The sequence below is a fragment of the Chlorocebus sabaeus genome, chromosome 7 (genome assembly GCF_047675955.1).
Source record: "Chlorocebus sabaeus isolate Y175 chromosome 7, mChlSab1.0.hap1, whole genome shotgun sequence".
Taxonomy (NCBI): domain Eukaryota; kingdom Metazoa; phylum Chordata; class Mammalia; order Primates; family Cercopithecidae; genus Chlorocebus; species Chlorocebus sabaeus.
In genome coordinates, this window is record NC_132910.1 from 39,452,233 (window position 1) to 39,477,946 (window position 25,714).

General features: G+C 40.8%; 1 protein-coding gene, 1 long non-coding RNA gene and 1 other non-coding gene across 9 annotated transcripts in view; 2 read left to right on the forward strand and 1 right to left on the reverse strand.

Annotated features, from left to right (window-relative positions):
• Positions 1-476: 476 nt before the first annotated feature.
• Positions 477-23,980, reverse strand: LOC119621176 (uncharacterized). 6 transcript variants are annotated; one of them, XR_012093378.1, is made up of 5 exons: positions 23,860-23,980; positions 15,194-15,347; positions 7,359-7,453; positions 4,808-6,731; positions 477-587 (listed from the first exon to the last, which is right to left on the reverse strand). It is a non-coding gene; the product is annotated as an uncharacterized lncRNA (long non-coding RNA). The 6 variants fall into 6 exon arrangements; XR_012093382.1 differs by lacking the exon at positions 477-587 and having other exon boundaries at positions 3,379-4,955; positions 6,453-6,731; XR_012093379.1 differs by lacking the exon at positions 477-587 and adding an exon at positions 11,216-11,304 and having other exon boundaries at positions 3,379-6,731.
• Positions 15,186-15,350, forward strand: LOC119624103 (U1 spliceosomal RNA). Its single transcript, XR_005240186.1, has one exon. It is a non-coding gene; the product is annotated as a U1 spliceosomal RNA (small nuclear RNA).
• Positions 23,105-25,714, forward strand: part of PKD2 (polycystin 2, transient receptor potential cation channel) — a 71,394-nt gene continuing 68,784 nt past the window's right edge. Inside the window, exon 1 of one of the 2 annotated variants that reach the window (XM_037989839.2) lies at positions 23,105-23,822. In XM_037989839.2, the coding sequence (XP_037845767.1) occupies positions 23,225-23,822 (598 nt within the window). In that variant the 5' untranslated portion in view covers positions 23,105-23,224. The remainder of the gene's footprint in view (positions 23,823-25,714) is intronic. The other variant, XM_007999207.3, reaches the window with a different exon arrangement.

Below are 25,714 nucleotides of genomic sequence, written 5' to 3' on the forward strand. Positions count from 1 at the left end.
TGTTCTCGCCCATACGTGGGAGCTAGAAAAGTGGACCACATAGAGACAGACCATAAACTGGTGGTTCCACAAGAGGCTGGGGAGGGTGAGGGTAAGGGGCAGATGAAGAAAGGTTGATTAATGGGTACAAATATACAGTTAGGTAGAAGAAATAAGATCTAGCATTAGACAGTACAGTAGGGTAACTATCAATACTTTACTGTATATACATTTCTTGAAAACCCTAAAAGACAAGAATTCGAGTGTTCCCAACATAAAGGAAAGATAAATGCTTGAGGAAATGGATATCTCAGTTTTGCTCATTGAATCACTACACACTATATGCACGTACCAAAATATCACGTGTCCCCAAAATATGGACAACTATTACGTATCAATTTTAAAAAAATCAATAAATTTAAAAGGAAACTATGAAGACATTAGATAAACACATGAGAGAGTAACTTCACAGTCTGGGTGTGGGGAAACCTCTTGTAACGACGAGAAGACAATACCATGCCATAGTCCTCGTAGACGTCATTAGTCAGGTGCAGCAGCCCCTTAGGCTCCCAGCGTCCTTGCTTCAGTGGGCGCTTCCTCACACTCACCTGCAGGAGATGCCTGAATTGATGGTGCTGTTCCTGCAAGCTTGGCAAGGGGCTTGGCACAGTGCCCAAATCCAAGGGCATGACCAAATTCATCCTGGAATCGCTTATTTGAATAGTGGTTCTATTTACCAACCATTCCCTGCACCACTTCTCTATTAGTCAGGGTTCATTCAGAAGACAGAAAAGAGACCAGTCATTTGAACAGGGAAAACTTAATTTAAAGAATTATTAACTAGAAAAAGGGGATTAACCAGAGAGAATAAGAGAAGGTTAACAGTACCATGGGGCTGAAAGTGCCCATATAAGGAACAACTTCCAAAAGGAGGGGCCCTCTCCCCAAGCTGAGATTCAGACTTCACTGGAAAGAGTACAGTCACAGTCCAAGGGATGGCAGAGAAGTCTGCTGTGTTATCCTCAGTCAGAGCTGGTCCACAGTGGTCCAACTGGTGGGGTCAAGTTGGAAAACAAGCAACTTCCCACAGGGGTGACTGAGGCCAGCAAAGAAGGAAAACCATGGGGCAGGCCAGCTGAGCAGGAGGCTAGCTGGAGGGTGAGTACCACAAGGTGCTCTGTGTGCACAGCAGTGTCCCTCCAGTGCCCTCTACTGACAAAGCTTGCCACTGTGCCAGCTGGCAAAGGAAGCATGTTCACAGGGTCCAACTCCAGCAGTATCACAGAGCAGGGCCGAGACAATGGATTTGGAGCAGGGAGGCACAAAACTGACAGCTGGCACAGGTCTTTGGGGAAAAGGCTGATTCCTCCTGGACAACAAGAGTACAAAAATGAGCCTGGGACATTTTTTCATGATAGGATGAAAGCAAGCACGCAAGGACAAAATGGGGTTATATCCAAGGGACCACACAGCAGACTTGCAAGGGGCTTCCATTGGCCAAAACTGGGGTAATTTGAGCAATAACAGAATAATGACAGTAACGAAGTATAACAAATTGAATTTTTAAAATTCCATTAGTATATAGTGATACTACAAGAAAGACAGCATTAAAGAAGGAAAATTCTTCTTTATAGATGAATGTCAACTAGCAATAAAAGGAGAAGGAATGCTAACATTAAAAAATTATTTCATAATCCACAAGGAAATAATTCAGGAAGTGATCACTAATGAATGTTAAAATTATTGTGCAGAAGATGATTGAGAACATTTCATCTGGTCTCAGAATATTCACCTGCTCTCAGAATATTACCCCACAATTATTTAATAACTCACAAAGACAGAAAGCGCTTTTAACCAGAGAGATTTGTAGTTACCATCTTTAGTCAGTAACCAAATTTAATTTCACAAATGAGACTTGTAGATATGTACCACCCAGTGTGATGCAATAAGAAATATGCAACATCATCTAGAAATTTTTGTAAATGTTTACAAAATCAAATCACTAGAAAACAAGCAAATCCAGAATTTGAACTACTCTATAATAGAACTGGTCCGAGCTTTTTTTTTTTTTTTTTTTGAGATGGAGTTTCGCTCTTTCACCCAGGCTGGAGTGAAGTGGCGTGATCTCGGCTTACTGTAACTTCCTCCCTGCCCCGGGTTCAAGTGATTCTCCTGCCTCAGCGTCCCCAGTAGCTGGGATTACAGGCATGAGCCACCGTGCCCGGCAGTCTGAACTGTTTAAAAAGCAGAGTTGTTACATAAAATACACGATACTGAGTTAAATTTGATTTTCAGATAAATAACAAATTAGCTTTTAGTATGAGCACAGGACATTTTATGCTAAAAGATGATTCATTGTTTATTTGACATTGAGCATCCTTTTCTAAATTTTCCAAATCTGCCAATCCAACAAAAAAGACAATTTGATAAGAGAAAAAGGGCAAAAGAGGAGATAGTATTCTAGATTAAAAATATACCAGGTATAAAAGGTAAAACATAGGTCAGGCGTGGTGGCTCACACCTGTAATCCCAGCACTTTGGGAGGCTGAGGCGGACAGATCACCTGAGGTTGGGAGTTCGCGACCAGCCTGACCAGCATGGAGAAACCCCTTCTCTACCAAAAATACAAAATTAGCTGGGTGTGGTGGCTCATGCCTGTAATGGTGGCACATGCCTGTAATCCCAGCTACTTGGGAGGCTGAGACAGGAGAATCGCTTGAACCCAGGAGGCGGAGGTTGTGGTGAGCCGAGACAGCCCCATTGCATTCCAGCCTGGGCAACAAGAGCGAAACTCCGTCTCAAAAAAAAAAAAAAAAAAAAGGTAAACATGAACCTTGATTGGCTCCTGGATTGAAAAAGATACACAGTCATAAAAAACATTTTGGGGACAATTGTGGCAATCCGAATATACACAGTATATTAAATGATATTGTGGAATTATTGAGAATTTTCTTAGATGTGATCATTGCATTGTACATGAAAGTGAATGTTCTTACTCTTGAGAGAAGTATAATGAAATATTTAGGGATGAAGTGCCATGCTTTTTGTAATTTACTTTCCACTGGTTCAGGAAATACCGGCTGGGAGAGGAAACGTGAAGATGTAGGTTAGAGGTTACAAAGTAGCAGACATGGGGAATTAGCAAGTCTAGAGACCCAGTGTACAACATGAGGACCACTGTTAATAAAATTCTACAGTATTGGGGATTTCTGCTAAATGAGTAGATTTTAGCTGCTCTTGCCACACACATAAAAAAGGGTACCTATACGAGATGATGGGGGTACGTTAATTTGCTTCACTACAAAAGCCATTTTACTGTCTATATGTATCCCATAACATCATGTTGTATACATTAAATGTACACAATTAAATTTCTTGTTAGCTTTTTGGAAAGTGGAGACTGAGTCTGCAAATGCTACCCCAGGAGTGGGAGCTATCATATCCCCTCCTCTTCCAATCCATGTTGCAACCAATAAAGGCTGTTTCTACAGTGTTAAAAAAAAAAAAATTCAATGGTAGCCTGTCATGAGGGGAAAAAAAATTATTCAGAAGTCAGAAAAAAGGTATACAGAAAGAGAAGAAACTATGGGCAAAGCATATTATTCTTTTAACTTTTCTCAAGGTTTAAAAATGCTCCAAAAATTGGGAGAGGAGGATAGAGTAGGGAGAACAGAAAAATGTACAATGAATAATGTCCATGAGATAGTGTCTCAGCCGTTGATATAGAAGTCTCAGAACAATTCCTTCATTATTCACCTCACAAGATCATAAAAAAGGCATTCATAAATTTTTGTAAATAAAAAAATGTCAAGACCAATTTCCCATCACCTATGCATTCTTCAATAACCCTGTAGACACTCCCTTTGATGCAGGTCTTCTTTAGTGAGAGAATCTTTTCATCCCCTGCCCATGGCAATCATATGGCCTAATTGTGAATCAAAATATTTTTCCTGGTTCCTGGCATGGCCTTTTCTCTTCTGCCACCCCTAATTTCTCAAGTTTCTGGTAACAATGGCTCCAAATACTGTTTGATTGCAATTATAGCATAATGGCCAAGTTTCCACGGGATTCAGCTTTGTCAGTGGAGCAAGGCAGAGGCAAAGAACTATAATGAGCAATTCTGATATTGACCTGTACTAAGCTTGCAAAAAGGACCTTAAAAACCTATTTGTAAAGATTAAAGAAAAGATCAATTTTCTACTTCACAATTTCATAAGGTGGTTTTTTATACTTCTTCAATTTAGTAGCTCACTTACTGAAGCATAATTATATTTTCCACTCAAAACATCCAGAAAGCATGCATTCTCTAAAACATTGCCAGTTGAACTTCAATATTATTTCGATGCACTCTCTTTGACTTATCTATTTTATTCTAAATACCATAGTGACTCGTGTTTGACTAATCCAATGTGATTATTTTAATCCAGAGTGTAGATAGATATTGCATATTAGATCCAAATTTCTGAGAATATTCCCCCAAAGATGCAAACACATAAGTCCCAGAGACCTATGTAGCTGAATCTGCTCTTCTAGTCACATTGAAAGAGCATAGATCAACAACCAGAAAGAGCAAAGAGCGTTTGCCTCTGAGCCTCCACCAAAAAAATGCGGGGCAGACCTAAGGGGAAATCTAAAAGTAGGGTGCCAAAGGTGTCCTTAGTATTACCGACATCATTTATAATGTATCGAGGTTTCATTTTGAAGTTATTATTGAGTAAAAGAACAAAATTCTTGTAAGGACATGATACATCCAACTTTTTGAAGGTTGGGAGAAAGAGGGAGGGGAGGCCTTATCTAGATACAGCTCAAATACTTGACTTTCCCATACATCTTCTTTATCATTCCAGACACAGGCGGTGGAGAGGAAGCAGAGCAGGTGCTGACGCCATGCAGAATGCAGCCAGGCTGGACTTCGCAGTGCCTCCTGAGACTCCTCGGGTGGTGGTGGGGGTCCAATAAATGATCCAAGTTCCAATCTCAGGAAACCAGAAGAAAAGCCAAACCAACCATCACAGGCAGAAGGAGGCAGATAGTAAAGATATAAATGAAAACCAATTAAATTGAAAACAGGAAAGCAACAGAGAAAATTAAATAAAAGGCTGGTTTTTCTAAAAAATTAATAAAGTTGAAAATCTTCTAGCAAGATGGACATAGATAAAAAGAGAGAAGACACAAATCTTCAATATCAGGAATTAAACAGGGGAGATCACAACAGATCCCGCAGCCACTAAAGAGCTAATAAGAGAAGACTACTGTTATGAGGTGAATGTATTCCCCCCACCTAAAAAGAAATGTTGAAGTCCTAACCCCCAATATCTCAGAATGTGACCTTATTTGGAAACAGGGTCATTGCAGATGGAATTAGTTAAGATGAGGTCATCCAGGAGCAGGGTGGGCTCCTAATCCAGCATGATGATGTCTTTATAGGAAGAGGCCATGTGAGGACAGAGATATACAGGGAGAATGTCATGTGACAATGAAGGCAGAGGTTGGAGTTAGGCAGCTGCAAGCCAAGAAGTACTGCAGACTGCCAGCAGCCACCAGAGCTAGAAAGAGACAAGCAAGGATTCTCCCCATGGGTCTTGAGGGAGCATGGCCCTGCTGACTCCTTGATTTCAGGCCCTGGCCTCTAGAACTGTGAGACAATAAATTTCTGTTGTTTTAAACCACCCTGTTTGTGGTACTCATCACAGCAGCCCTGGAAATCTAACACACTATGAAAAACTTTATACTCATAAATTCAACGACTTAGAAGAAATCAAACAACCTCTTAAAAACCATAAACTATCAAAATTCAGTCAAGAGGAAGTTGATAACCTGAATAGTCTTATAAGTAGTAAAGAAATTCAATTCATAATTTAAAAGTTCCTAAAAAAGAAATCTCCAGGCCCAGATGGTTTCACTGGAGAATTTTACCAAACATTCACAGAAGAATTAACACTAATTCTACACACTGCCTGTCTTCCAAAAAAATAGAAGAGAGCATTCTCCAATACACTTTAAGAGACCAGAATTACTCTGATATCAAAACCAGACAAAGATAGCATCAAAAGAAAAAGAAAGAATAGCATAGATCAATCTCTCTCACAAGTGTAGACACAAAAATGTTAGCAAATCAAATTCAGCAATAGCAAGAATAATGCACCTCGATCAAGGGGGATTTACTCAGGTATGCAAGGCTTGTTCGATATTTAAATCATCAAACCATATATTTTATTATATCAAGAAGCTAAAGAATAAAAATCATGGTAATATCAATAATGTGGCTAACGTATTTCACAAAATTCAACATCCATTCAAAATTTACCAAAAGACAAAAACAAAAAAGCCCAGAAAGTCTCAGGAACAGAGGGGAAGTTCTTCAGCCTTATAAAGAGCATCTGGGAAAATCTACAGCTAACATCATTCTTAAGGATGAATACTTAAGGCTGAATGCTTTTCCTCTAAGATTGGGAAAAAAGCAAGAATGTCACCTCTTGGTCGGGCGCAGTGGCTCACACCTGTAATCCCAGCATTTCAGGAGGCTGAGGCGGGCGGATCACAAGGTCAGGAGATCGAGACCATCCTGGCCAACATGGTGAAACCACATCTCTACTAAAAATACAAAAACTTAGCTGGGCGTGGTGGTGGGCGCCTGTAGTTCCAGCTACTCGGGAGGCTGAGGCAGGAGAATGGTGTGAACACGGGAGGCAGAGCTTGCAGTGAGCCGAGATCATGCCACTGTACTCCAGCCTGGGCAACAGAGTAAGACCCTGTCTCAAAAAAAAAAAAAAAAAAGGAATGTCACCTCTCATCACTCTTATTCAACATAGCACTATAAGTTGTATGAACTGTAATAAGGCAAGAAGAAGAATTAAAAGGCACACCGATTGGAGAAAAGAAAATGAAACTGTCTCTATTTTCAGATAACATGATTATGTGGAAAATTCTAAGAAACCTACAAAAACACTCCTAGAACTAAGAGTTCAGTAAGATTGCAGAATGCAGATCAGCTCACAAACATCAACTGAATTCCTATATTCTAACAATGAGCAAATGGAAACCAAAATCAAAAACACAATACCATTTATAATTGCTTCAAAGAAAATGAAAAATGTAAGTGTCTGTCTAATAAAGCAGTGGCCTTTTTGGCACCAGGGACCCATTTCATAGAAGACAACTTTTCCACAGACTGGCAGGAGGTGGAGTGGGGAGGATGGTTTGGGGATGAAACTGCTCCACCTCAGATCATCAGGCATTAGATTCTCATGAGGAACATGCAACTTTGATCCCTCACATGAGCAGTTCACAACAGGGTTTGTGTTCCTGTGAGAATCTAATGCCACTGATCTGACAGGAGGTGGAGCTCAGGTGGTAATGCCTGCTCGCCCACCACTCACCTCTTGCTGTGTGGCCCAGTTCCTAACAGTCCGCAGACCAGTACTGGTTTCTGGCCCAGGGGTTGGAGACCCCAGTAATAAAGCATGTACAGAATCTGTATGAAGAAAGTTACAAAGTGCTGATTATAAAAAAGAAGACCTAAATACCGGGCGAGACACAACATGTTCACAGATTGGAAGGCTCAACATAGTAAACAGGTCAGTTCTCCCTAAATTGATCTGTAGGTTTAACACAATTTTTATCCAAAAATCATCAGCATTTTTTGCAGACGTAGAGAAACTTATTCTAAAATTTATATGGGAAGGTAAAAGCTTTAAGAATAACCAAAACAATTTTGAAAAAGAATAATAAATCACTGTTTATGATTTTAAGGCTTACAATGTAGCTACAGTAATCAAGAAAGGGTGGTACTGGCAGGAGAATGGAAACGTAGATCTATGGAACAGACTGGAGAATCCAGAAATATATGTACATAAACATGCCCAATTGTTTTTGATAAAAGAAGGAAAACAATCTTATAAAGAAGAAGAGATTGTCTTTGCAATAAATAGTGTTGGAGCAATTGAATATCCACAGGCAAAAACAAAAACAAAACCCTAACCTCACACTTTGTACAAATATTAACTCAAACTGGATCAGAGACTTAAATGTAAAATATAAAACTATAAAGCTTCTAGAAAAAAATAGTAGAAAATATTCAGACTTAGGACTAGGCAAATAGTTCTTAGACTTCATACCAAACGAATAATCCATAAAAAGAAAGAGTTATAAATCAGACTTCATAAAAATTCAAACCTTTGTTCTGTGAAACTTCCCACAAAAAGGATGAATAGACAAATTACAAACAGGAGAAAATGCTTGCAAACCACACATCCTGCAAAGAACTTTTATCTAGAATATAAAGGTCTACGCACTAACTACTCATAGTGCAGAATCTACAAGTTAAAGGGCTTAGACTCACAAGACTGTCCTCATTTCAGACACCAGTCCTCACCAGTCCTGGGTCTCCAGGGTACCCATAACTGATGTCCAACTTGGCTACAAATTCAGGGGTTTCTATGACCTCCTTTCAGGTTTAACACTCTGCTGAAAACAACTCAAAAAAAACTCAGAAAAACATTTACTCATGTTTACCCATGATATAGTTTGGCTGTGTCCCGACCCAGATGTCATTTTGAGTTGTAGTTCCCATAATCCTCATGTGTCATGGGAGGAACACAGTGGGAGGTAAATGAATCATGGGGGCAGTTACCCCCATGCTGTTCTCATGATAGTGAGTGGGTTCTCCAGAGATCCGATTTATTTATGTATTTATGTATTTATTTATTTATTTATTTATTTTTAGATCGAGTTTCGCTGTTGTTGCCTAGGCTGGAGTGCAGTGGCACAATCTCGACTCACTGCAACCTCCACCTCCCAGGTTCAAGCGATTCTCCTGCCTCAGCCTTCCTAAGTTGCTGGGATTACAGGCATGCGCCACCACGCCCGGCTAATTTTGCATTTTTAGTAGAGACAGGGTTTCTCCATGTTGGTCAGCTGGTCTCGAACTCCCAACCTCAGATGATCCGCCCGCCTCAGCCCCCCAAAGTGTTGGGATTATAGGCGTGAACTACCACACCTGGATGATCTGATGGTTTTATAAAAGGCATTTCCCGCCCTTTGCTCTGCACTTCTTGCTGTTGCCATGTGAAGAAGGATGTGTTTGCTTCCCCTTCTGCCATGATTGTATGTTTCCTGGGGCCTCCCCAGCCATGCTGAACTGTGAGTCAATTAAACCTCTTTCCCTTGTAAATTACCCAGTCTCAGGTATGTCTTTATTAGCAGCATGAGAACGGACTAATACAACCAGCTTATTATAAAAGGTACAACTGAGGAACAGCCAAATGACATAGATGCATTAGGCAAGGTATGGGGAAAGAGGGGTGTGCAGAGCTTCCATGCTCTTTCTGAGTGTATTACCCTCCCAGCACCTTGATTTGTTCACCAACCTGGAAGCTTCCTGAAATCTATGCTTTAGGAGTTTTTAATAGAGGTTTTACTGCACGGATATGATTGATTATACCATTGGTCATTGGTGATTGAACCCAGTCTCCAGCCCCTCTCCCCTTTCCAGAGGTCAGGGAGAGGGACTAAAAGTTTCAACCCTCATAACCATGGTTTGCTCTTTCTGGTTACCAGCCCCTGTCCTGAAGCTATCCAGGGACCCTGGCCACCAGTCATCTTACTAGCAAACAAAAGATACTTGCCACTCAGGACAGTAAAGTGTTTTACAAGCTGTATACTTGGAACCAAGGACAAAGATGAAATATATTTTTTATTAAACCACAATAAAGAATTCTCAAAAGTCAAAATTTAAAAATCAAACAATCCAGTTAGGGAATGGACAATAGACATGCCCTGACATTTTAACCAAAGAGGACACGCAGATGGGAAATACACACATGAAGAGATGCTCAACATCCTTAGCCATTAGAGAAAAGCACGTTAAAATCGCAATAGCATATCACTACGACACACCTATCAGAATGACTAAAACTAAAATTAGTGACAACATCAAATGCTGGCAAGGATGTGGAGAAACTGATCATTCATACAGCTGGTAGGAATGTAATATAGCATAACAACTCTGGAAAATACGTTGGCATTTTTTTTTAACTTAAACAGACTTACTTATGATCCACAAATTGCGCTTTTGGCTATATATCCTAGGGAAATGAAAACTTATTTATTTTCATACAGAAATCTGTATATGTTTAGAGCAGCTTTATCTGTAATAGTCCAAAACTGGAACTACCCAAATGTACTTCAATGGGCAAATGCTTGAACAAAGTGTAGTGCTGTATGCATTCTATGGAACACTCAGCAACAAAAAGTAATAAACTACTGATACACACAACTTGGATGAACCTTGAGGAAATTATGCTGAGTGGAGAAAACCAACTATAAAAGGACACATAGTGCAAGAATTCATTCATATAACATTTGTGAAATAATGTAATTATAGAGATGAAGAACAGATTAGTGGTTGTCAGAGATTAGAGATGGAGGAGATGAAACAGTATAGCTAGAAAGTTGTAACATGAAGTAGTTTTGTGGTGATGATACCTTTAAGTATTTTGATGGTGGTGACAGTTATGCAAAGCTACACATGTGATAAAACTGCATAGAGCTATGCACACATGCAATAACTGAAATCTGAGAAAGCTCTATTGATTGTACTGACATCAATTTTCTGGTCCCAATATTGCACCTGGTTTTGTAAGATGTTAACACTAAGGAAGCGTTGGTGTAGGGTACACAGGACCTCCCTGTATATTTCTTGGTACCTTCCTGTAAATCTATAGTTATTTCAAAGTAAAAAGTTTAATTACAAAAAAAGATACATAACTAATCTCCCATCATACCGCCTTTTCTAACTTTCACTAAAATGCCCATGAAGACAGAGAATAAAGACGAAGATTTACACCAACGAATCATCTGAGTATGTCCTAATCTCTCCTAACTATAAGACAAAAAAGTGTACACAGATTTTTCCTCCAGATTTCCCCAGATTTTGCTTAAGGTAAAAGAAATCAAGAAACAGGAGGAGGAGGGAGAAAAGGAAAAAGAGGAGGATAAAGAGAAGAAGCAGAAAGAAGAGGTGAGAGAGGGAACAAAAGAGAGTCAGGGGTGATGTCATGCCTATAGTCCTAGCTACTCAGGAGGCTGAGGCAAGAAGATCCTGTGAGCCCAGGAGGTCAAGGCTTCAGTGAGCTATGACCGCACCACTGCATTCCAACCTCAGAAACAGAGTGAGACCATGTCTCAAGAAAAAAAAAAAAAAAAAAAGAGGAGAGAAGACAAAACCACTTCATACCTGCCCACTGTCTGATGGCTAACTCAAAGATGAAGAACTTGTGCCAACAAGAAAGGGTTGCAGTAATTCCTCCATCTTCCATTAACGATCTGAAAGACAGTAATGTTCTGTACTGTACCCTTTCCCTGATATCTTTATTTATCAGAGCAGAGATGCCAAATCCCAGAAAACAGTTGAACAGGAAATAGAGAAGGAAATAAGCCTATGTAAAATTCTGAAAATTAATTTTCTTGCAGATAAACCAATATATGTGGATTAGAGATAAAAATAACCCTGGTAGCAGTATGCACAAGGATTTTACACACATATTTTTGGTTTTATTTTATTTTATTTTAGACGGAGTTGCTCTGTCACCCAGGCTGGAGTGCAATAGTGCAATCTCGGCTCACTGCAACCTCTGCCTCCTGGGTTCAAGTGATTCTCCCACCTCAGCCTCCCAAGTAGCTGGGACCACAGGTGCGTGCCCCCACACCCGGTTAATTTTTGTATTTTTTTTCAGTAGAGACAGGGTTTCGCCATGTTGGTCAGACTAGTTTCAAAATCCTGACCTCAGGTGATCCACCCACCTTGGCCTCCCAAAGTGCTGGGATTACAGGCGTGAGCCACCGCACCCAGCCTACACACACACTTTATGTTGACAAATTCTTTCTTTACTGGGACATTAGAAAATTACATGTCAAAGAATGCTTAAAGATATCCATTAATAGAATTTAACAGAGGCTATATAGCTTGCAAAATATGAAGGACAAAATAAAGAAAATGGTACATAAAGGGCAACTAAATCATTGAATAACAAGAACATATTTTTAAAGAGAAAACACTGAAATAACAGAATGATGAAAGAAATCAATTGTAACAACAAATATAAATAGACGAAGCCTCTGCATTAAGACAAAGATTCACATAATGGAAAATAATAATAATAGATCCTACATCATTTTTTGTTTCACTTTGGTTTAGGTGTTTTCCTTACAAATAAATTAAAATATTTTTAAAGATTTGCAACATTATTGTCAAATAAGAAGTAAAATGTAAAAACAAATAGCATGAAATGAAACAAAGAATTTATTCCACATTGTTAAAGATCCAATAAAGATATAAATATCATAAACCATGATGCACCAAATGAAAGACCAACAAAACATTATAAAGCAAAAACTATTACAACCACAATGAATAATAAAAACATACAAAGAGTGAAAATTTTTAACTGATTAGATGGAATAACTTAGATTCACTTAGAAAATTGGTGACATACTTAGCAGAATAGTTTCACAAGGAGGCACACAAGACAGATCAGCCTTTACTCTAGACCAGTTTGGTCCTACTACAGAGGCATTGTCCTTTTGAGTATTCTCCTCAACACCTCATATAGTATAAGATTTCTCCCCCTCAGACGACAAAAACTTGAGAAATTTCTCGGTCTACGTGAACACCAGGAATTTTTCCACCTGCTTCTTTCCGGTGGTTCTTTCCCTTGCCTCAGGTGGGTTCCCCAAACGCATGCTCTAAAAACTCAAGGGAGACTCTCTGGAGGGAGCCAGAGCTCTTTCTCTGTGCCAATACTCTTTTTTCTAGCTCTTTGTGAATTCTGTCCACTTTGATTTTCCCCAAATTCTCAACAAACTCTGTCTTCTCAATTGAGTGAGACTTGTAGCTTGGAATCTCTCTCTAGGGAATCAGTGGAGAAACCATAGGGTTTACTTCCTTTGTTTATCTTCTTTGAAAAATTACTGTTTATGCTCCCTGTTGTCCTATGTTTGAGAACCATCCTTTATAAATTTTGTGTGTATTTTTTTTAAGTAAGAGGGTAAATCTGTCCCTGTTGCTCCATCAGAGCCAGGAACAGAAATCCATTAAAAATAATTTTAACTTTAAAAAAGAATGAAAAATATAAAATAAAATACATGACCATGGAAAAATGAGAAATGAGCTGGCAGAATTCACAGGAGGAATTAAAGATTTTAAATAAATAATTAGGAAAAGAAAAGCCACATTTAAAACCACAAAATCATGAATGGTACAATAATATGAAGGTCAAGATTTATAAAAATCCTATTAAAATTAAAATTAGAAAATGACAAAAAGAGAAATTAGAAAGGAGATAATACAGAAACATGACACAGTAGCTCAACATATGCATAATAGGTATTGCTAAATTTACAGAATTAATGAAACAGCAGATTATTTGAAATTATAAAAAAAGAAAACCTTGTTAAAATAAGTGAAAATTTGAATTTGCTGATTAAATATGCCAATACCTCCTAGGTAAATAATTATGCTGAACAATCAACAGAAAGATGTATCTGACAGCAGGATAACAATAACAAAAGTAATAATAATAATTTCACTAAACAGACATAACTTTTGGGCCAAAAAATACTACTAATAAAATAAAGTCATCTACTCAGCCTAAGAGAAAAACAATGGGTTTAATCTGACCTCCTACTTTTCCCATAACAACATTTAATGGCAGAGGAAAGTGGAGGAATATTTAGAAAATCCTAAAGAGAAGGAGAAAAGATTGAGCCAAAAATACAATGCCCAATCCATTCGTTTTATGTCTATGGTAACAAAAAGGCTTTCTTAATTTTGAACAGATTTGGGGAATAATGAAGCTTTAATGGGTTGTTCTTTGGGGAAAAAAAAAAAATACAACTAATAAAAAATCTACTCAAGAAGGATTAAATCAAGAGAAAAAAATTCAAGGAAGAAAAATTCATGTTCGTAAAGTACTGGTAGTAATTAACTATTGGGTACTGTGTTCAGGACCTGGATGACAGGATCTTTCACACCCTAGATCTCAGCATCACACAATATACCCAGGTAACAAACCTGCATATGTACCTCTGAGTCTAAAATAAAAGTTGAAAAAAAAAAGAGAAAACTAGCTTTATTTTTAATGGTTTGCTTTGATATAACAGTGGTGTGTAACTCAGTACAAACATTGAAGGTGAACAGAAAACTCATGAATTTTGATTATAGGAACTGTGGAATATTCTATACATATCTGAAACTTATAGTTACTTGTTTTAGGAGATCCATAATAAAACTCTTTCATGTGGTTTTCTGGGTCATTGTTTTCAGGAATAAGCTTGGTGTATGATATTGAATGCTCTTGGAAGTTGGATCTGCGTATTTTCTCTTTTATCTCTGTAAATTAAACAGTATTAGGAACTATCTTCTATAAAACAGGAATTTAACAAATGTGTTAATGACTATCTATAAAGATAATGTGCTTTTAAAAAAGTACTGGTAGTGAACAATGAAAAATTAAAATATATAAAATAAGTTATATTTACTGTTGTACAACAAAATAAAAGTTTATAGACTTTGGCAGTGTAATAGATATTTATTTTAAAAGGTGTTTGTTGGTAAAAAGTTTACATTTGCTAATATCCTTCTCTTTAGAAGAAAGGTCAAAGGCTACTGTTTTAGTCCGTTCTCACACTGCTATAAACATACTATCCAAGACTGGGTAACTTATAAAGAAAAGAGGCTTAATTAATTGTGCACAAGTACCCTAGAACTTAAAGTATTAAAAAAAAAAAAAAAAAAAGGGTTTAATTGACTCACAGTCAAGGACCTTCTTTACCTGGTGGCAGGAGAGAGAAGTGAGGATGCAGGAAAAACTGTCATTTATAAAACCATCAGATCTCATGAGAATTCACTCACTGTCACGAGAACAGCATGGGGGAAACTGCCTCCATAATTCAATCACCTCCCTCCCTTGACATGTGGGGATTACAATTGGTGATAAGCTTTGAGTGGAGACACAGAGCCAAACTATATCAGCTACTGAAAAAGTTGATAAATTTAAAAAAAAAAAAAAAAAACTGAAGATAAGCCACAGACTAAGAGAAAATGTTTGCAAAAGACCTATCTGATAAAGGATTGTGATTCAAAATACACAAAGAACCCTTAAAATTCAATAAGAAAATAAGTCACCCGACTGAAAAATAGGCCCCAAAGACTTACCAGGCAGGGTAGATACCATGACCACAAGGGTAGTTTTTCCTAGGACAAGGCTTCTCTAGTCCACTGAAGACTTGCTGATCCCTGTGATTTCTCCAAATGTGGGAAACTCAGCTGCGTAATTTGTGGTAGTAGCATACTGCAGTCATGCTTTTCCCTGGTAAATAAAAGGAAAAAAAATGAGCCAACAACCTGAACAGACACCTCACCAAAGAAGATATACAGATGGCAACTGAGCATATGAAAAGTGCCCCACATATATGTCATTAAGGAACTGCAAATTAAAACAATGAGATCCAATTGCCTGCCCATTAGAATGGCCAAACTCCAAAACACTGATAATGCTACTGCTGTTGAGGATGTGGAAAAAGAACTCTTATTTATTGTTGGTGGGAATGCTGTAAATAATATTACAAAGACATATGTACCTGTATGTTCACTGCAGCACTATTTATAATAGCAAAGACATAGAATCACTCTAGGTGCCCATCAATGATGGATTGGATTTTTAAAAACATGGTACACATACACTATAGAATACTATGCAGCTATGAAAAAGAACAAAATCATCTCCTTTGCAGCAACATGGATGCAGCTGGAGGCCATTATCCTAAACAAATTAACATAGGAACTGAAAACCAAATACCACATGTTCTCACTTTTAAATGGGAGCTAACCATTGGCTGCCCATGGATAAAGATGGCAACAATAGACAGTGGGGAATACAAGAGGAGGGAGGGAGGGAAAGGGGCAAGGGCAAAGTCGAAATTTTTAAAAAAATTTTTTAAAAAGGATATTTTTTGGTTCATGGAGTCCAGGGGTGGATCTAGCTTCAATCAGTGCTAACTCAGTGGCTCAAATGATGTCCTGAGAACCTGGTCTTTCTCTGTCTCTTTGCTCTGCTCTCTTAAAATACAGATTCCTAGGACCTAGCTGAGACATAATGAATCAGAATCCCTAGAAGTTAGACTCCAGAATCTTTATTTAAAATAAAACAAAATAAAAAAACCTTCCCAGAAGAATGTCATACAGCTCTTATTGGTTAAATGTTTTATCCATGTATAGCAAGCTAGTTACAAGCTTCTTGCAGGCATAAACAACTTCTTTAGCATCCTAATCATATCTAAGATTGTACAAAGTGGACATAAAACAGGTACTCTGAAAAGTCTGGTAGATCTGGGAATGCTGGAAGCCTCATTCATGTTGGCATCAAAAGGTATTTGAAAAAAAATTCTGATAAGCTTTGGAAAAATCTGGGCTATTGAAAATTGGATTTAAAGTCTTTAAAAAAACAACTATACCCAAAGGGTATTAGTGAATAAACTAGAGTTGATGAAGATAAGAGCCTCACACAGTATTTCAAAGAACTCCATTCTTGGCCCCACATTGTTCAAAATTCTTTTGAACCTGGATAAAAATATAGATAATAAATATCATATCTGCATCTGACAAAACCAGGAGATGGCACATAATAAAAATGTATTTCATAATGTTCTTGAATAGCATGGCCACCCAAACATTAGTTCCATTTTAGTATTGTTCCAGTATCCACGTTATAAATATTTTTTGTATCTCTAGTGTTGGCGCCATTTTTCCCCTGGGCATCAACATTTTGGCTGCCAGCTTGTCTGGACTTACATCTTTACAACTCTAAATCTGGTGGGAAGAAAAGCTTTTCTTTTCCAACAACTGGAAAAAAAATTTCTGGCCTAATCTTTTTTAACAGAACAGGATAACATACTTGTGAAATACCATTCACAGGGGCCAAGGGGACGGGATGCTGATTGGCCAAGCCCGAGCTCCACAGTCACCACTTGGGAGCTAGCAGTGGTGTCAGCCACACCTGAGACACACATAGGCTAAGAATGGCAGCTGGCGTGGGAGGGTGCGGCTGTCCCCAAGAAAACTTGCACTAGAAAGCGGACTGGCTGCTGAGCAGCTAAATGATGGATTCAATAAGCCAGGGTCCCTGCTCTCCAGGAGCTTATGTGCCACTCAGGAAGATGTTTATGTGAACAGATACTTTCAGTATAAGGTGGCAAATGTTGGAATAAAGGTTTACAGGGTAGAGAGGCATGTAAATTCAGGCTAGGGGTCAAGATTGTGTCTATGGAAGGTTCCAGGGACAGATGAAGTCTGAGTCTAGAAAGATTCCTAAGTTTTTATGGGTAGAGAAGTTGAGAATGATCTAAGGATGTTTCCAGGCAGTTTAACTATAAGATTTGATCCTGTTGAAGTTGGGAATCATGTCTTATCTTTGTCACTCTGGAATGCAACACAGTGCCTGGCATGTAGTGGACACTCAGTAAATGTTTATAAATGTATTAATATTCCTTCATTAGTCCTCAACAAAAATCCCGTGGGGGATTTATAAGATGGGTATTTAACCTCATTATCCACAGAAGGAAATTGAGATAGAGAGATTAGGTCATTAAAATCACGGTGCTTGCCAATTATGGTGCCAAGATAACCCCCACAGAGACAGGGATGTATGCAGGTCAATCCAAACCAAAACCTAGTCATGAAGAAGGCCATAAATTCTAGCTTTATGTTATTAAAGCAGCAAAATGAGAAACAAAGTAAAGTCAAAGTCTTACTGTGGTTAGCAGTTCTTCTCACAAAGCCCAAAACACCAGATTTTCTTCTAATGATTTCAGATGTCAAGTGGTAAAAACTGATTTTACAATGTTCTTGAGTAAATAAGTACTGGGGAAAAAAATGAGGAGGAAACATGTTTGTTTGGGTAAATTGCTAAGCAACACCACACATGCCAGAAACTCCTTTTGGATTTCCTTTCGAGGTGGAGACCGCAAAACCAACGGGTACTTCAGTTCGTGTGTTTCATTAGTTCACACTGGAAAATAAAAGCCAAACAGGCAATTCTAATAATACAAGAGTCAGAGGTGTGGAGGCCACTAATATTAAATTAGACTGAAGTGCTTAAGGTTGCCTTTTAAAACGGCCCATTCCAGAGTCCACGGTGGCACTAAGACTGAGGTGGGATTTGTGCAGCGTGTCCAGGAAGATCTAGCACACTGATGGGAAAAAAAAAAGAAAACAGCAGCCAGGCCATGTTATCTATCCCACTTGATAGTTCCAGACTCTGCAGACGATGGAAGTTTGTAATGTGACAACAGGATTGTGGCAATGAGATGAAAAAAAAACTTGGTGCATGTCACTTATTTAATAATGGAAAACTTCTTATGAGAAGTAACGTCTTCAGATGGATATTAAAGGAAGGAATTCTGTGGGTAGGGAGAGAAATTTACAGCCTCAGGGCCTGCTTGAGCAAAAGCTGGGCACTCTAAAGGGGAGAAACAAATTAACATAAAAGCACAAAAGGGAAACTTAGTAAGCCAGAAGGAATGAGTAAGTATTTGAACAGGAAATCCATGAGATGGCTGGTGCTGGGTTTATGAAAGTTAAGATTGAAATTAATATTGAAACTCCAAAATGTAAGATTTAGGGTGCAATGAACCAAATGCTATTTAGGTGGTATTATACACAAATTGCTGTGAATTTTTAATGAGTACATTTCTTGCAATAATTTGTAAAGAAAATTTTGGGTAAGCACACATATAACTCTGAATTATGTATGTGCAGACACATTTCCAATCAATTTGAATTCTTTTAAGGGTGAGAATATAGTTTCAGGAAGAAGATTCCAGATTTTGTTTTAAATAGGAACTGACACTGTAGAAAGAAAAAAAAAAGGCCTATTTATGATATCATTAACTATAGATAGTCTGTATTCCTTAACATGCATCTGAGGCTTCCCATGATCTGGCCCTACCTACCTTCCCTACCCATGCCAGCCTGGGCAATCTCTCTTCTGAATCCCCTCAAACCCTGTAAAATATAAGCTCACCTCTATTAGAGCTCGGCTTTTCCCCTATTTAATGAATTGCCATCTCTCCTAGTATTGTGCCTGGCATATAGTAGGTGCTTAGTAAGTATTTGTCATGGAAGCCTCTAGGATGGGCATGGAGCCCTCACAGCCTCACAGAAACTCACAGCCTAGCTGGAACAAGGATAACCATAAAAACAATTATAATAGATGAAAATAGTTATCATAATTAAGATATAAGAGCTAAGACTAGTTCTAACACTATTAGCACGTACATGTCAGACGGTGTTGTTCCACATGCTATGGTCTGGGTGTTTGTGTTCCCCCATAATTCATACATTGAAATCCTAACCTTCAAAGTGATGGTATAAGGAGGTAGGACCTCTGAGAGGTGATTACATCATGGGGGTGGAGCCCTCACAAATGGGATTAGTGCCCTTAGAGAAGAAGTTCAAGGGAGCTCTTTTGCCCCTTCTACCATAAGACATGGCTAGGAGGTACAGCCTGTGAACCAGAAAGTGGACCCTCACCAGACAACAAATCGGCTGGTAGCATGATCTTGGACCATCCAGCTTCCAGAACTGTGAGAAATAAAGGTTCATTGTTTATAAGCCACCCAGTATATGGTATTTTTTATAGCAGCCCGAATGGACTAAAACACATGTATTAATTCACCTAATCCTCACAACAACCCTATGAGGTAGGCATTATCATTATCCTCATTTTTGGAGGCACAAGGCGATGAAGTGACTTGCCCAAGGTCACACAGCTAGGAAGTAGGGAGCAAAATCGGAATCCAGGCAGTCTGGTTCCAGGGTCCTTACCACGAATTAGTGACTGCAGGCACAAGCACAGAGTAAGTGTGACTCAAAGACCACTGAAGTTTCTTCTAAGTCTGGGATTCCAGATGATTGCTTCACTAGTGCTAACAGTGAGGTATAGAAATATGGAGGAAATATTTATGAAACCTCTTCCATTTGGAACACACTGGTGCTGCCCAAACTTCGGATGCCTGATATTCCCCTGTGAAGATTCAGAATTTCAGGACTGGAATCCGGAAGATTCTGAGTCAATAAGGTTGGAATGGGGACCCAGTATCTATATTTTTAGCAAGTGCTCCAAGTGATGCTGGAGATCTTCTGATCACAGTTTGAAAACACTGTACTAGGCCTATTCTCCAGAGGACCCTTTGGCTCAGATTCTGCATTCTCTTTCCAGGCCTGGCTCTCCTCTATTGGAATGTGTCTGTAATAATCCTTTGACTCTGCAGTGCTTGTGGTGCTATTCAGGGCATCTTCAGCTTTAGAAGTTCCTTGGATGACAGGCACCATAACCCTTAACCCACTTGGTAATCTCTCATTTTTGGTCTGTCTCCTCTTGAGGGCCAGGGCCGTATCATACCCCACTCTACATGCCCAGATCTTAATTCAGGGCACAGGAAATGTCTTCAGAATGAACTGATGAATAGCATGAGCCAGGGCTGTGCTCCAGACCCACCAGTCTTGCCTTTGAGAAGCTCACAGTTAAGAGAAGTGTGGGGAAAAGAAAGAGATCAGCCTGTTACTGTGTCTATATAGAAAGAAGTAGACATAAGAGACTCCATTTTGTTCTGTATTTGAGATGCTGTTAATCTGTGACCCTACCCCCAACCTTGTCCTTGCAAGAGACATGTGCTGTGGTAACTCAAGGTTTAATGGATTTTGGGCGTGCAGGGTGTGTCTTTGTTCCTAGAAAAGCTAGGTATTGTCCAAGGTTTATCCCCATGTGATAGGATGAAACAAGGCTGCTAAAAGGTTTATCTCAAGGCACAGGATTTTCCTTTAAACTTATTCATGTCACAGAGATCCTTGTTCTTATGTCTTACTGCTGATTTCCTCCCTAAAAACTATCCTATTGTCCTGCCACTCCCTTATCTTTAAGATGGTAAAGATAATTATCTATAAATACTAAGGGAACTCAGAGACTGGTGCCAGCGTGGGTCTTCTGTAAGCTGAGCGCCGGTCCCCTGGGCCCCCGCTTTTCTTTCTCTATACTTTGTCTCTGTATCTTATTTCTTTTCTCAAGTCTCTCGTTCCACCTAACGAGAAACACCCACGGGTGTGGAGGGGCAAGCCACCCCTTCAAGAAGAACATGAATGTCTAAATTAACAAACTGCAGGATCAGGTAATAGGTAGCCATAACTACCTAAATATTAGCAGCATGTTATGTGTGCCTAGGGAACAAATGAATAATTTGCTAAGGGGGATGGACGGCATGGGAGGCCATGCTAGAGGAGTAGATTAAGAGCTGTTATAGCTAAATTGTGTCCTCCCCAAAATTTCTGTGTTGAATTCCTAATCCCCAGTACCTCAGAACATGACCATACTTGGAGATAGGGTCTCTACAGAAGTAATGAAGTGAAAACAAGGTCATGAGGGTAGGCCCTAATCCAATATGATGTATAAGAATAGACAATTAGGACACAGACGCATACGGAAGAGGGTAGAGGGCGTGAGGACACAGAAGCGGGGCCATCTGCAAGCCAAGGAGAAAGGCCTCAGAAGAAACCAGCCCTGCCAACACCTCCTGAGAAAATACCTTTTTTTCTTTTCTTTTTATTTCCTTCCTTCCTTCCTGTTTTTCTTTCTTTCTCTCTTTCTTCTCTCTCTCTCTTTCTCTCTTTCTTTCTCTATGAGACAGAGTCTCACTCTGTCTCCTGAGCGCAGTGGCCCGATCTCCGCTCACTACATCCTCTGCTTCCCGGGCTCAAGCAATCCTCCCACCTCAGCCTCCTGAGTAGCTGGGACCAAAGGCATACGCCACAAAGCCTGGCTAATTTTTGTATTTTTTGTAGAGACGGGGTGAGAAAATAAATTTCTGTTAAACCACCCAGTCTCTGGTACTTTGTTATGGCAGCCCTAACAAACAAATACACGAGCAGAATACGAGAATTTACTAAACCAAACAACGGAAATTAAATTTTATCCTTTAAGCTGCCAGAAGCCCACAGAGGTGTCTAAGCATCAACGTGACAAATATAACCTGGAAATAGTGAGGACACCGACGTGGAGAATAGAGATGGATTCGACAGAGATCAATTGTTCTAATGTGCAATAATGCAAGACATAAGATCAAGCCAGCAGGAGTGAGAAACAGCGATCATATCAGAGAGATATTTGTGGGACAAAAGTAACAAGAAGATGAGGTGTAAGCGGTGGAGGGTAAACGGCGAGCCTTCCCATGAAGAAGAGTGGCCTGGGAAGTGAGGAGGACAGCGAAGCCCCAACCCCCACCTGGGAATACCAGAAGGAAGTGAAGCAGGTTCCAGAGAAGGGGACAAGATAATGGCTTAGGGTAGGATAAGTTTCAGACAATTGCAGAGCATCACGTTAGATGTGTTCAGAAGAGTGGAAACAAAGTCCTGTGCCTAGGCCCTCACGCAGGATTCTGTTGCTATAAGTCAGTGCTGGCCGCGGGGAGATCGAAGATCACGGTGGAGGCACCAGCGATCCGAGAGTCCTAAGACGAATCCCTGGGTCCCCACAATGTGTGGAGAGAGAAGCCAACTAAAGATCGAGAAAGCATCTCCAAACCAGCAGAATCAGGGACAGGAGGCCCGTCAAATGCACAGCAAGTCAGCCTTGGTAGTTTGCAAATGAAAAGATTTCTTTGCCCCGCTGGAGACTTCAGCTCAGGCTGGATGTCGCTAATTCACACCATCTCACCAAAAGGTTCTTTCCCTGCACTTTGGTAAATCGAGGCAGAAGTGGCTAGTGGTTAAGGGCACCCAAGAGTTTTCTCGGCGTCGGGCAGGCAGCGACAGCTCCAGGAGCCCTTTCCCTGCAGGCGGGCGGGCGGGTGAGCGGGCGGGCCCTTCCCAGGCCTTCCTGGGAATGGAATGTGGGCGCCCGCGCCCGGGCTCCGGTTCCACTTGGAACGCCGGCCCGGGAGCCGCAGGGCAAGCGCGCAGACCGCGGGGGCGGCTCCCGCGCGCCTCCCCCTTAAGCGCGCCGCGGCCGATGGGCGAGGCGGGGCGAGGCCAGAGGGAGGCGGGCCGAGGAGGCGGGAGAGGGTACGCGGGACCCCGGGTAGGTCGGGGGCGGGGAGCAGGAGGCGGCGGGCGCCGCAAAGAAAGGAACATGGCTCCTGAGGCGCATAGCGCCGAGAGCGGCGCCGGGCACCCGTGCGCCGGACGCCAGTGACCGCGATGGTGAACTCCAGCCGCGTGCAGCCTCAGCAGCCCGGGGACGCCAAGCGGCCGCCCGCGCCCCGCGCGCCGGACCCGGGCCGGCTGATGGCGGGCTGCGCGGCCGTGGGCGCCAGCCTCGCCGCCCCCGGCGGCCTCCGCGACCAGCGGGGCCTGGAGATCGAGATGCAGCGCATCCGGCAGGCGGCTGCGCGGGACCCCCCGGCCGGAGCTTCGGCCTCCCCTTCTCCTCCGCTCTCGTCGTGCTCCCGGCAGGCGTGGAGCCGCGATAACCCCGGCTTCGAGGCCGAGGAGGAGGAGGAGGAGGAGGTGGAAGGGGAAGAAGGCGGAATGGTGGTGGAGATGGACGTAGAGTGGCGCCCGGGCAGCCGGAGGTCGGCGGCCTCCTCGGCCGTGAGCTCCGCAGGCGCGCGGGGCCGGGGGCTTGGGGGCTACCACAGCGCGGGCCACCCGAGCGGGAGGCGGCGCCGGCGAGAGGACCAGGGCCCGCCGTGCCCCAGCTCGGCCGGCGGTGGGGACCCGCTGCATCGCCACCTCCCCCTGGACGGGCAGGCGCCCCGAGTGGCCTGGGCGGAGAGGCTGGTTCGCGGGCTGCGAGGTAAGAGCGCGCGACCCGCAGCTGCCAATGCACAAACCTGAACGGCCGGCGCCAGCCGGGGCCATCTCCCGCGGCGGCCGCTCCGGGGGTTCCATCTCGCATCCCCTCTGCGTTGCGCCTCCCTTGGAAGCGCATTCCCCACCTCCGCTAATCCTGCCCTATTTCCGGTACCCAGCGCGGAATTCCACTGCGCTCTTGTTGGTGCACATTTATTGAATACCTCCCTCTTTAGGATATGTCACCATAGTCTTTTTTTAACTGAAAATTAGTGAAAGCCTAATTAGAGTGAAAGAGTACATCTGGGTTTTTTTTTTTCTTGTAGGGGAAAAAATGAACATTACTTGTAGTATAACTGATGGTAGTTGCAACTGCATATTTGATAATGTCACAGAATCTAAAGGAAAACGTTACAGTCACGCGTGGTTTCCTTCTTACCTGGATGCTGCATTGTCCCGGGCTGAAAAGGGTAGCAGTGCAGAACATATAATGTCAAGTTGTGGGAGGAGTGTGGCAGATTGTCATTGATGAATTTTTTTGGTGATGTGTGTGTTTGGTTGGGGGAGTGGGAGCTGTTGAGAACACCACAAATAGAATAAAATAATATCCGTGAAGTTATTTGGCCGTTTCTGATTCTAGACATTTTTCTAAAAACAGTTGCAAAGGAAAATTACATTGTTTTAAAAAAATTTGATGTTTTTAAATAACTAAATTAATGTTCTTTGAAATGCCACCAAAATGATGAAGTCACCAGATAGCAGCTGATAAATGTATCTGGGTCCAGTGCGCCCAGCTCTACAAAAGGCAGAAGAGGAATTTTCAAATTTGCCAGTGCCCCAGTAAGAGGACATGAATTTTCCAATACCAGAGGAAATTATCTTTTTACAAATTTTGTCAGAGGTGTCCTTGGAAAAGTGTCGCGTTTGCTTTTACCCTCCAAATTATTTTAATCTATATTTTTAAGAGTTTCCATTCTCAGTTGTTTTGAGTTTTTCTTGTTCTTCCCCTTATGTCAGTTTTGAAAGTCTTGCACAAAAACAATCCAGGTGTTGTTACAGCAATGTGATTAAAACCAGGTCAGGCCTACACAATAATCCCAGTTCCACCACTCATTTGCTGTATGACCTTGAGCAAGTTACTTAACCTCTCTGAGCCCCGATTTTTGGATTTTTTATTTTAAAGATATGATCATAACGCTTAGTCCTTGACTCGTTGAGAGAATTAAATGAGCGAAGACATAAAATGTGCAGCATGTATTTGCCATGTGTTAGCACTTCAGAAATATACATGTAAACATTTTGGTACTTCTTTTATGGAGGTACTTACACTAGTTAATTCAAGGCATGGTGGGGAACAGAAGATCCTTTTTGGATAACCTGTGTTAGTAGATTAATGATTAATAAAACATACTTTTTAAGGTTCAAAACTAGATTAATTAAATTATATGTTATTTTACACCATTTAAAATGTGCAGTTAAAAAATATTCACTGAAGTGAAACTGAAGTTCCTTTTAAGTTAATAAATAATGGTAAGTTGCATGATCCTTTTAACTCGGTTTAAGAATTTGATAACACACCTAACTTTGTTTGAATAAACTTAATAATAGAATATAGAGAAATGAAATATATATTTCATATTGAGTATGTATGTAAATTTATTTCTTTTAAAGAAAAATTTCAGGAAACAAAATGAATAAGCTCATAGTCATAAAACCTCTAGTGAAAGTGTGTCAGTGGTCTGATTTGTAGGCCAGCAGACTCAGGACTCAGGAATTTTTTTTTTTTTTTTAAGAGACAGGGTCTCATTCTGTCACCGAGGCTGGAGTGCGGGGAAGCGAAAGTAGCTCACTGCAGCCTCAAACTCCTGGGCTCAAGCTGCCCTCCCACCTCAGCTT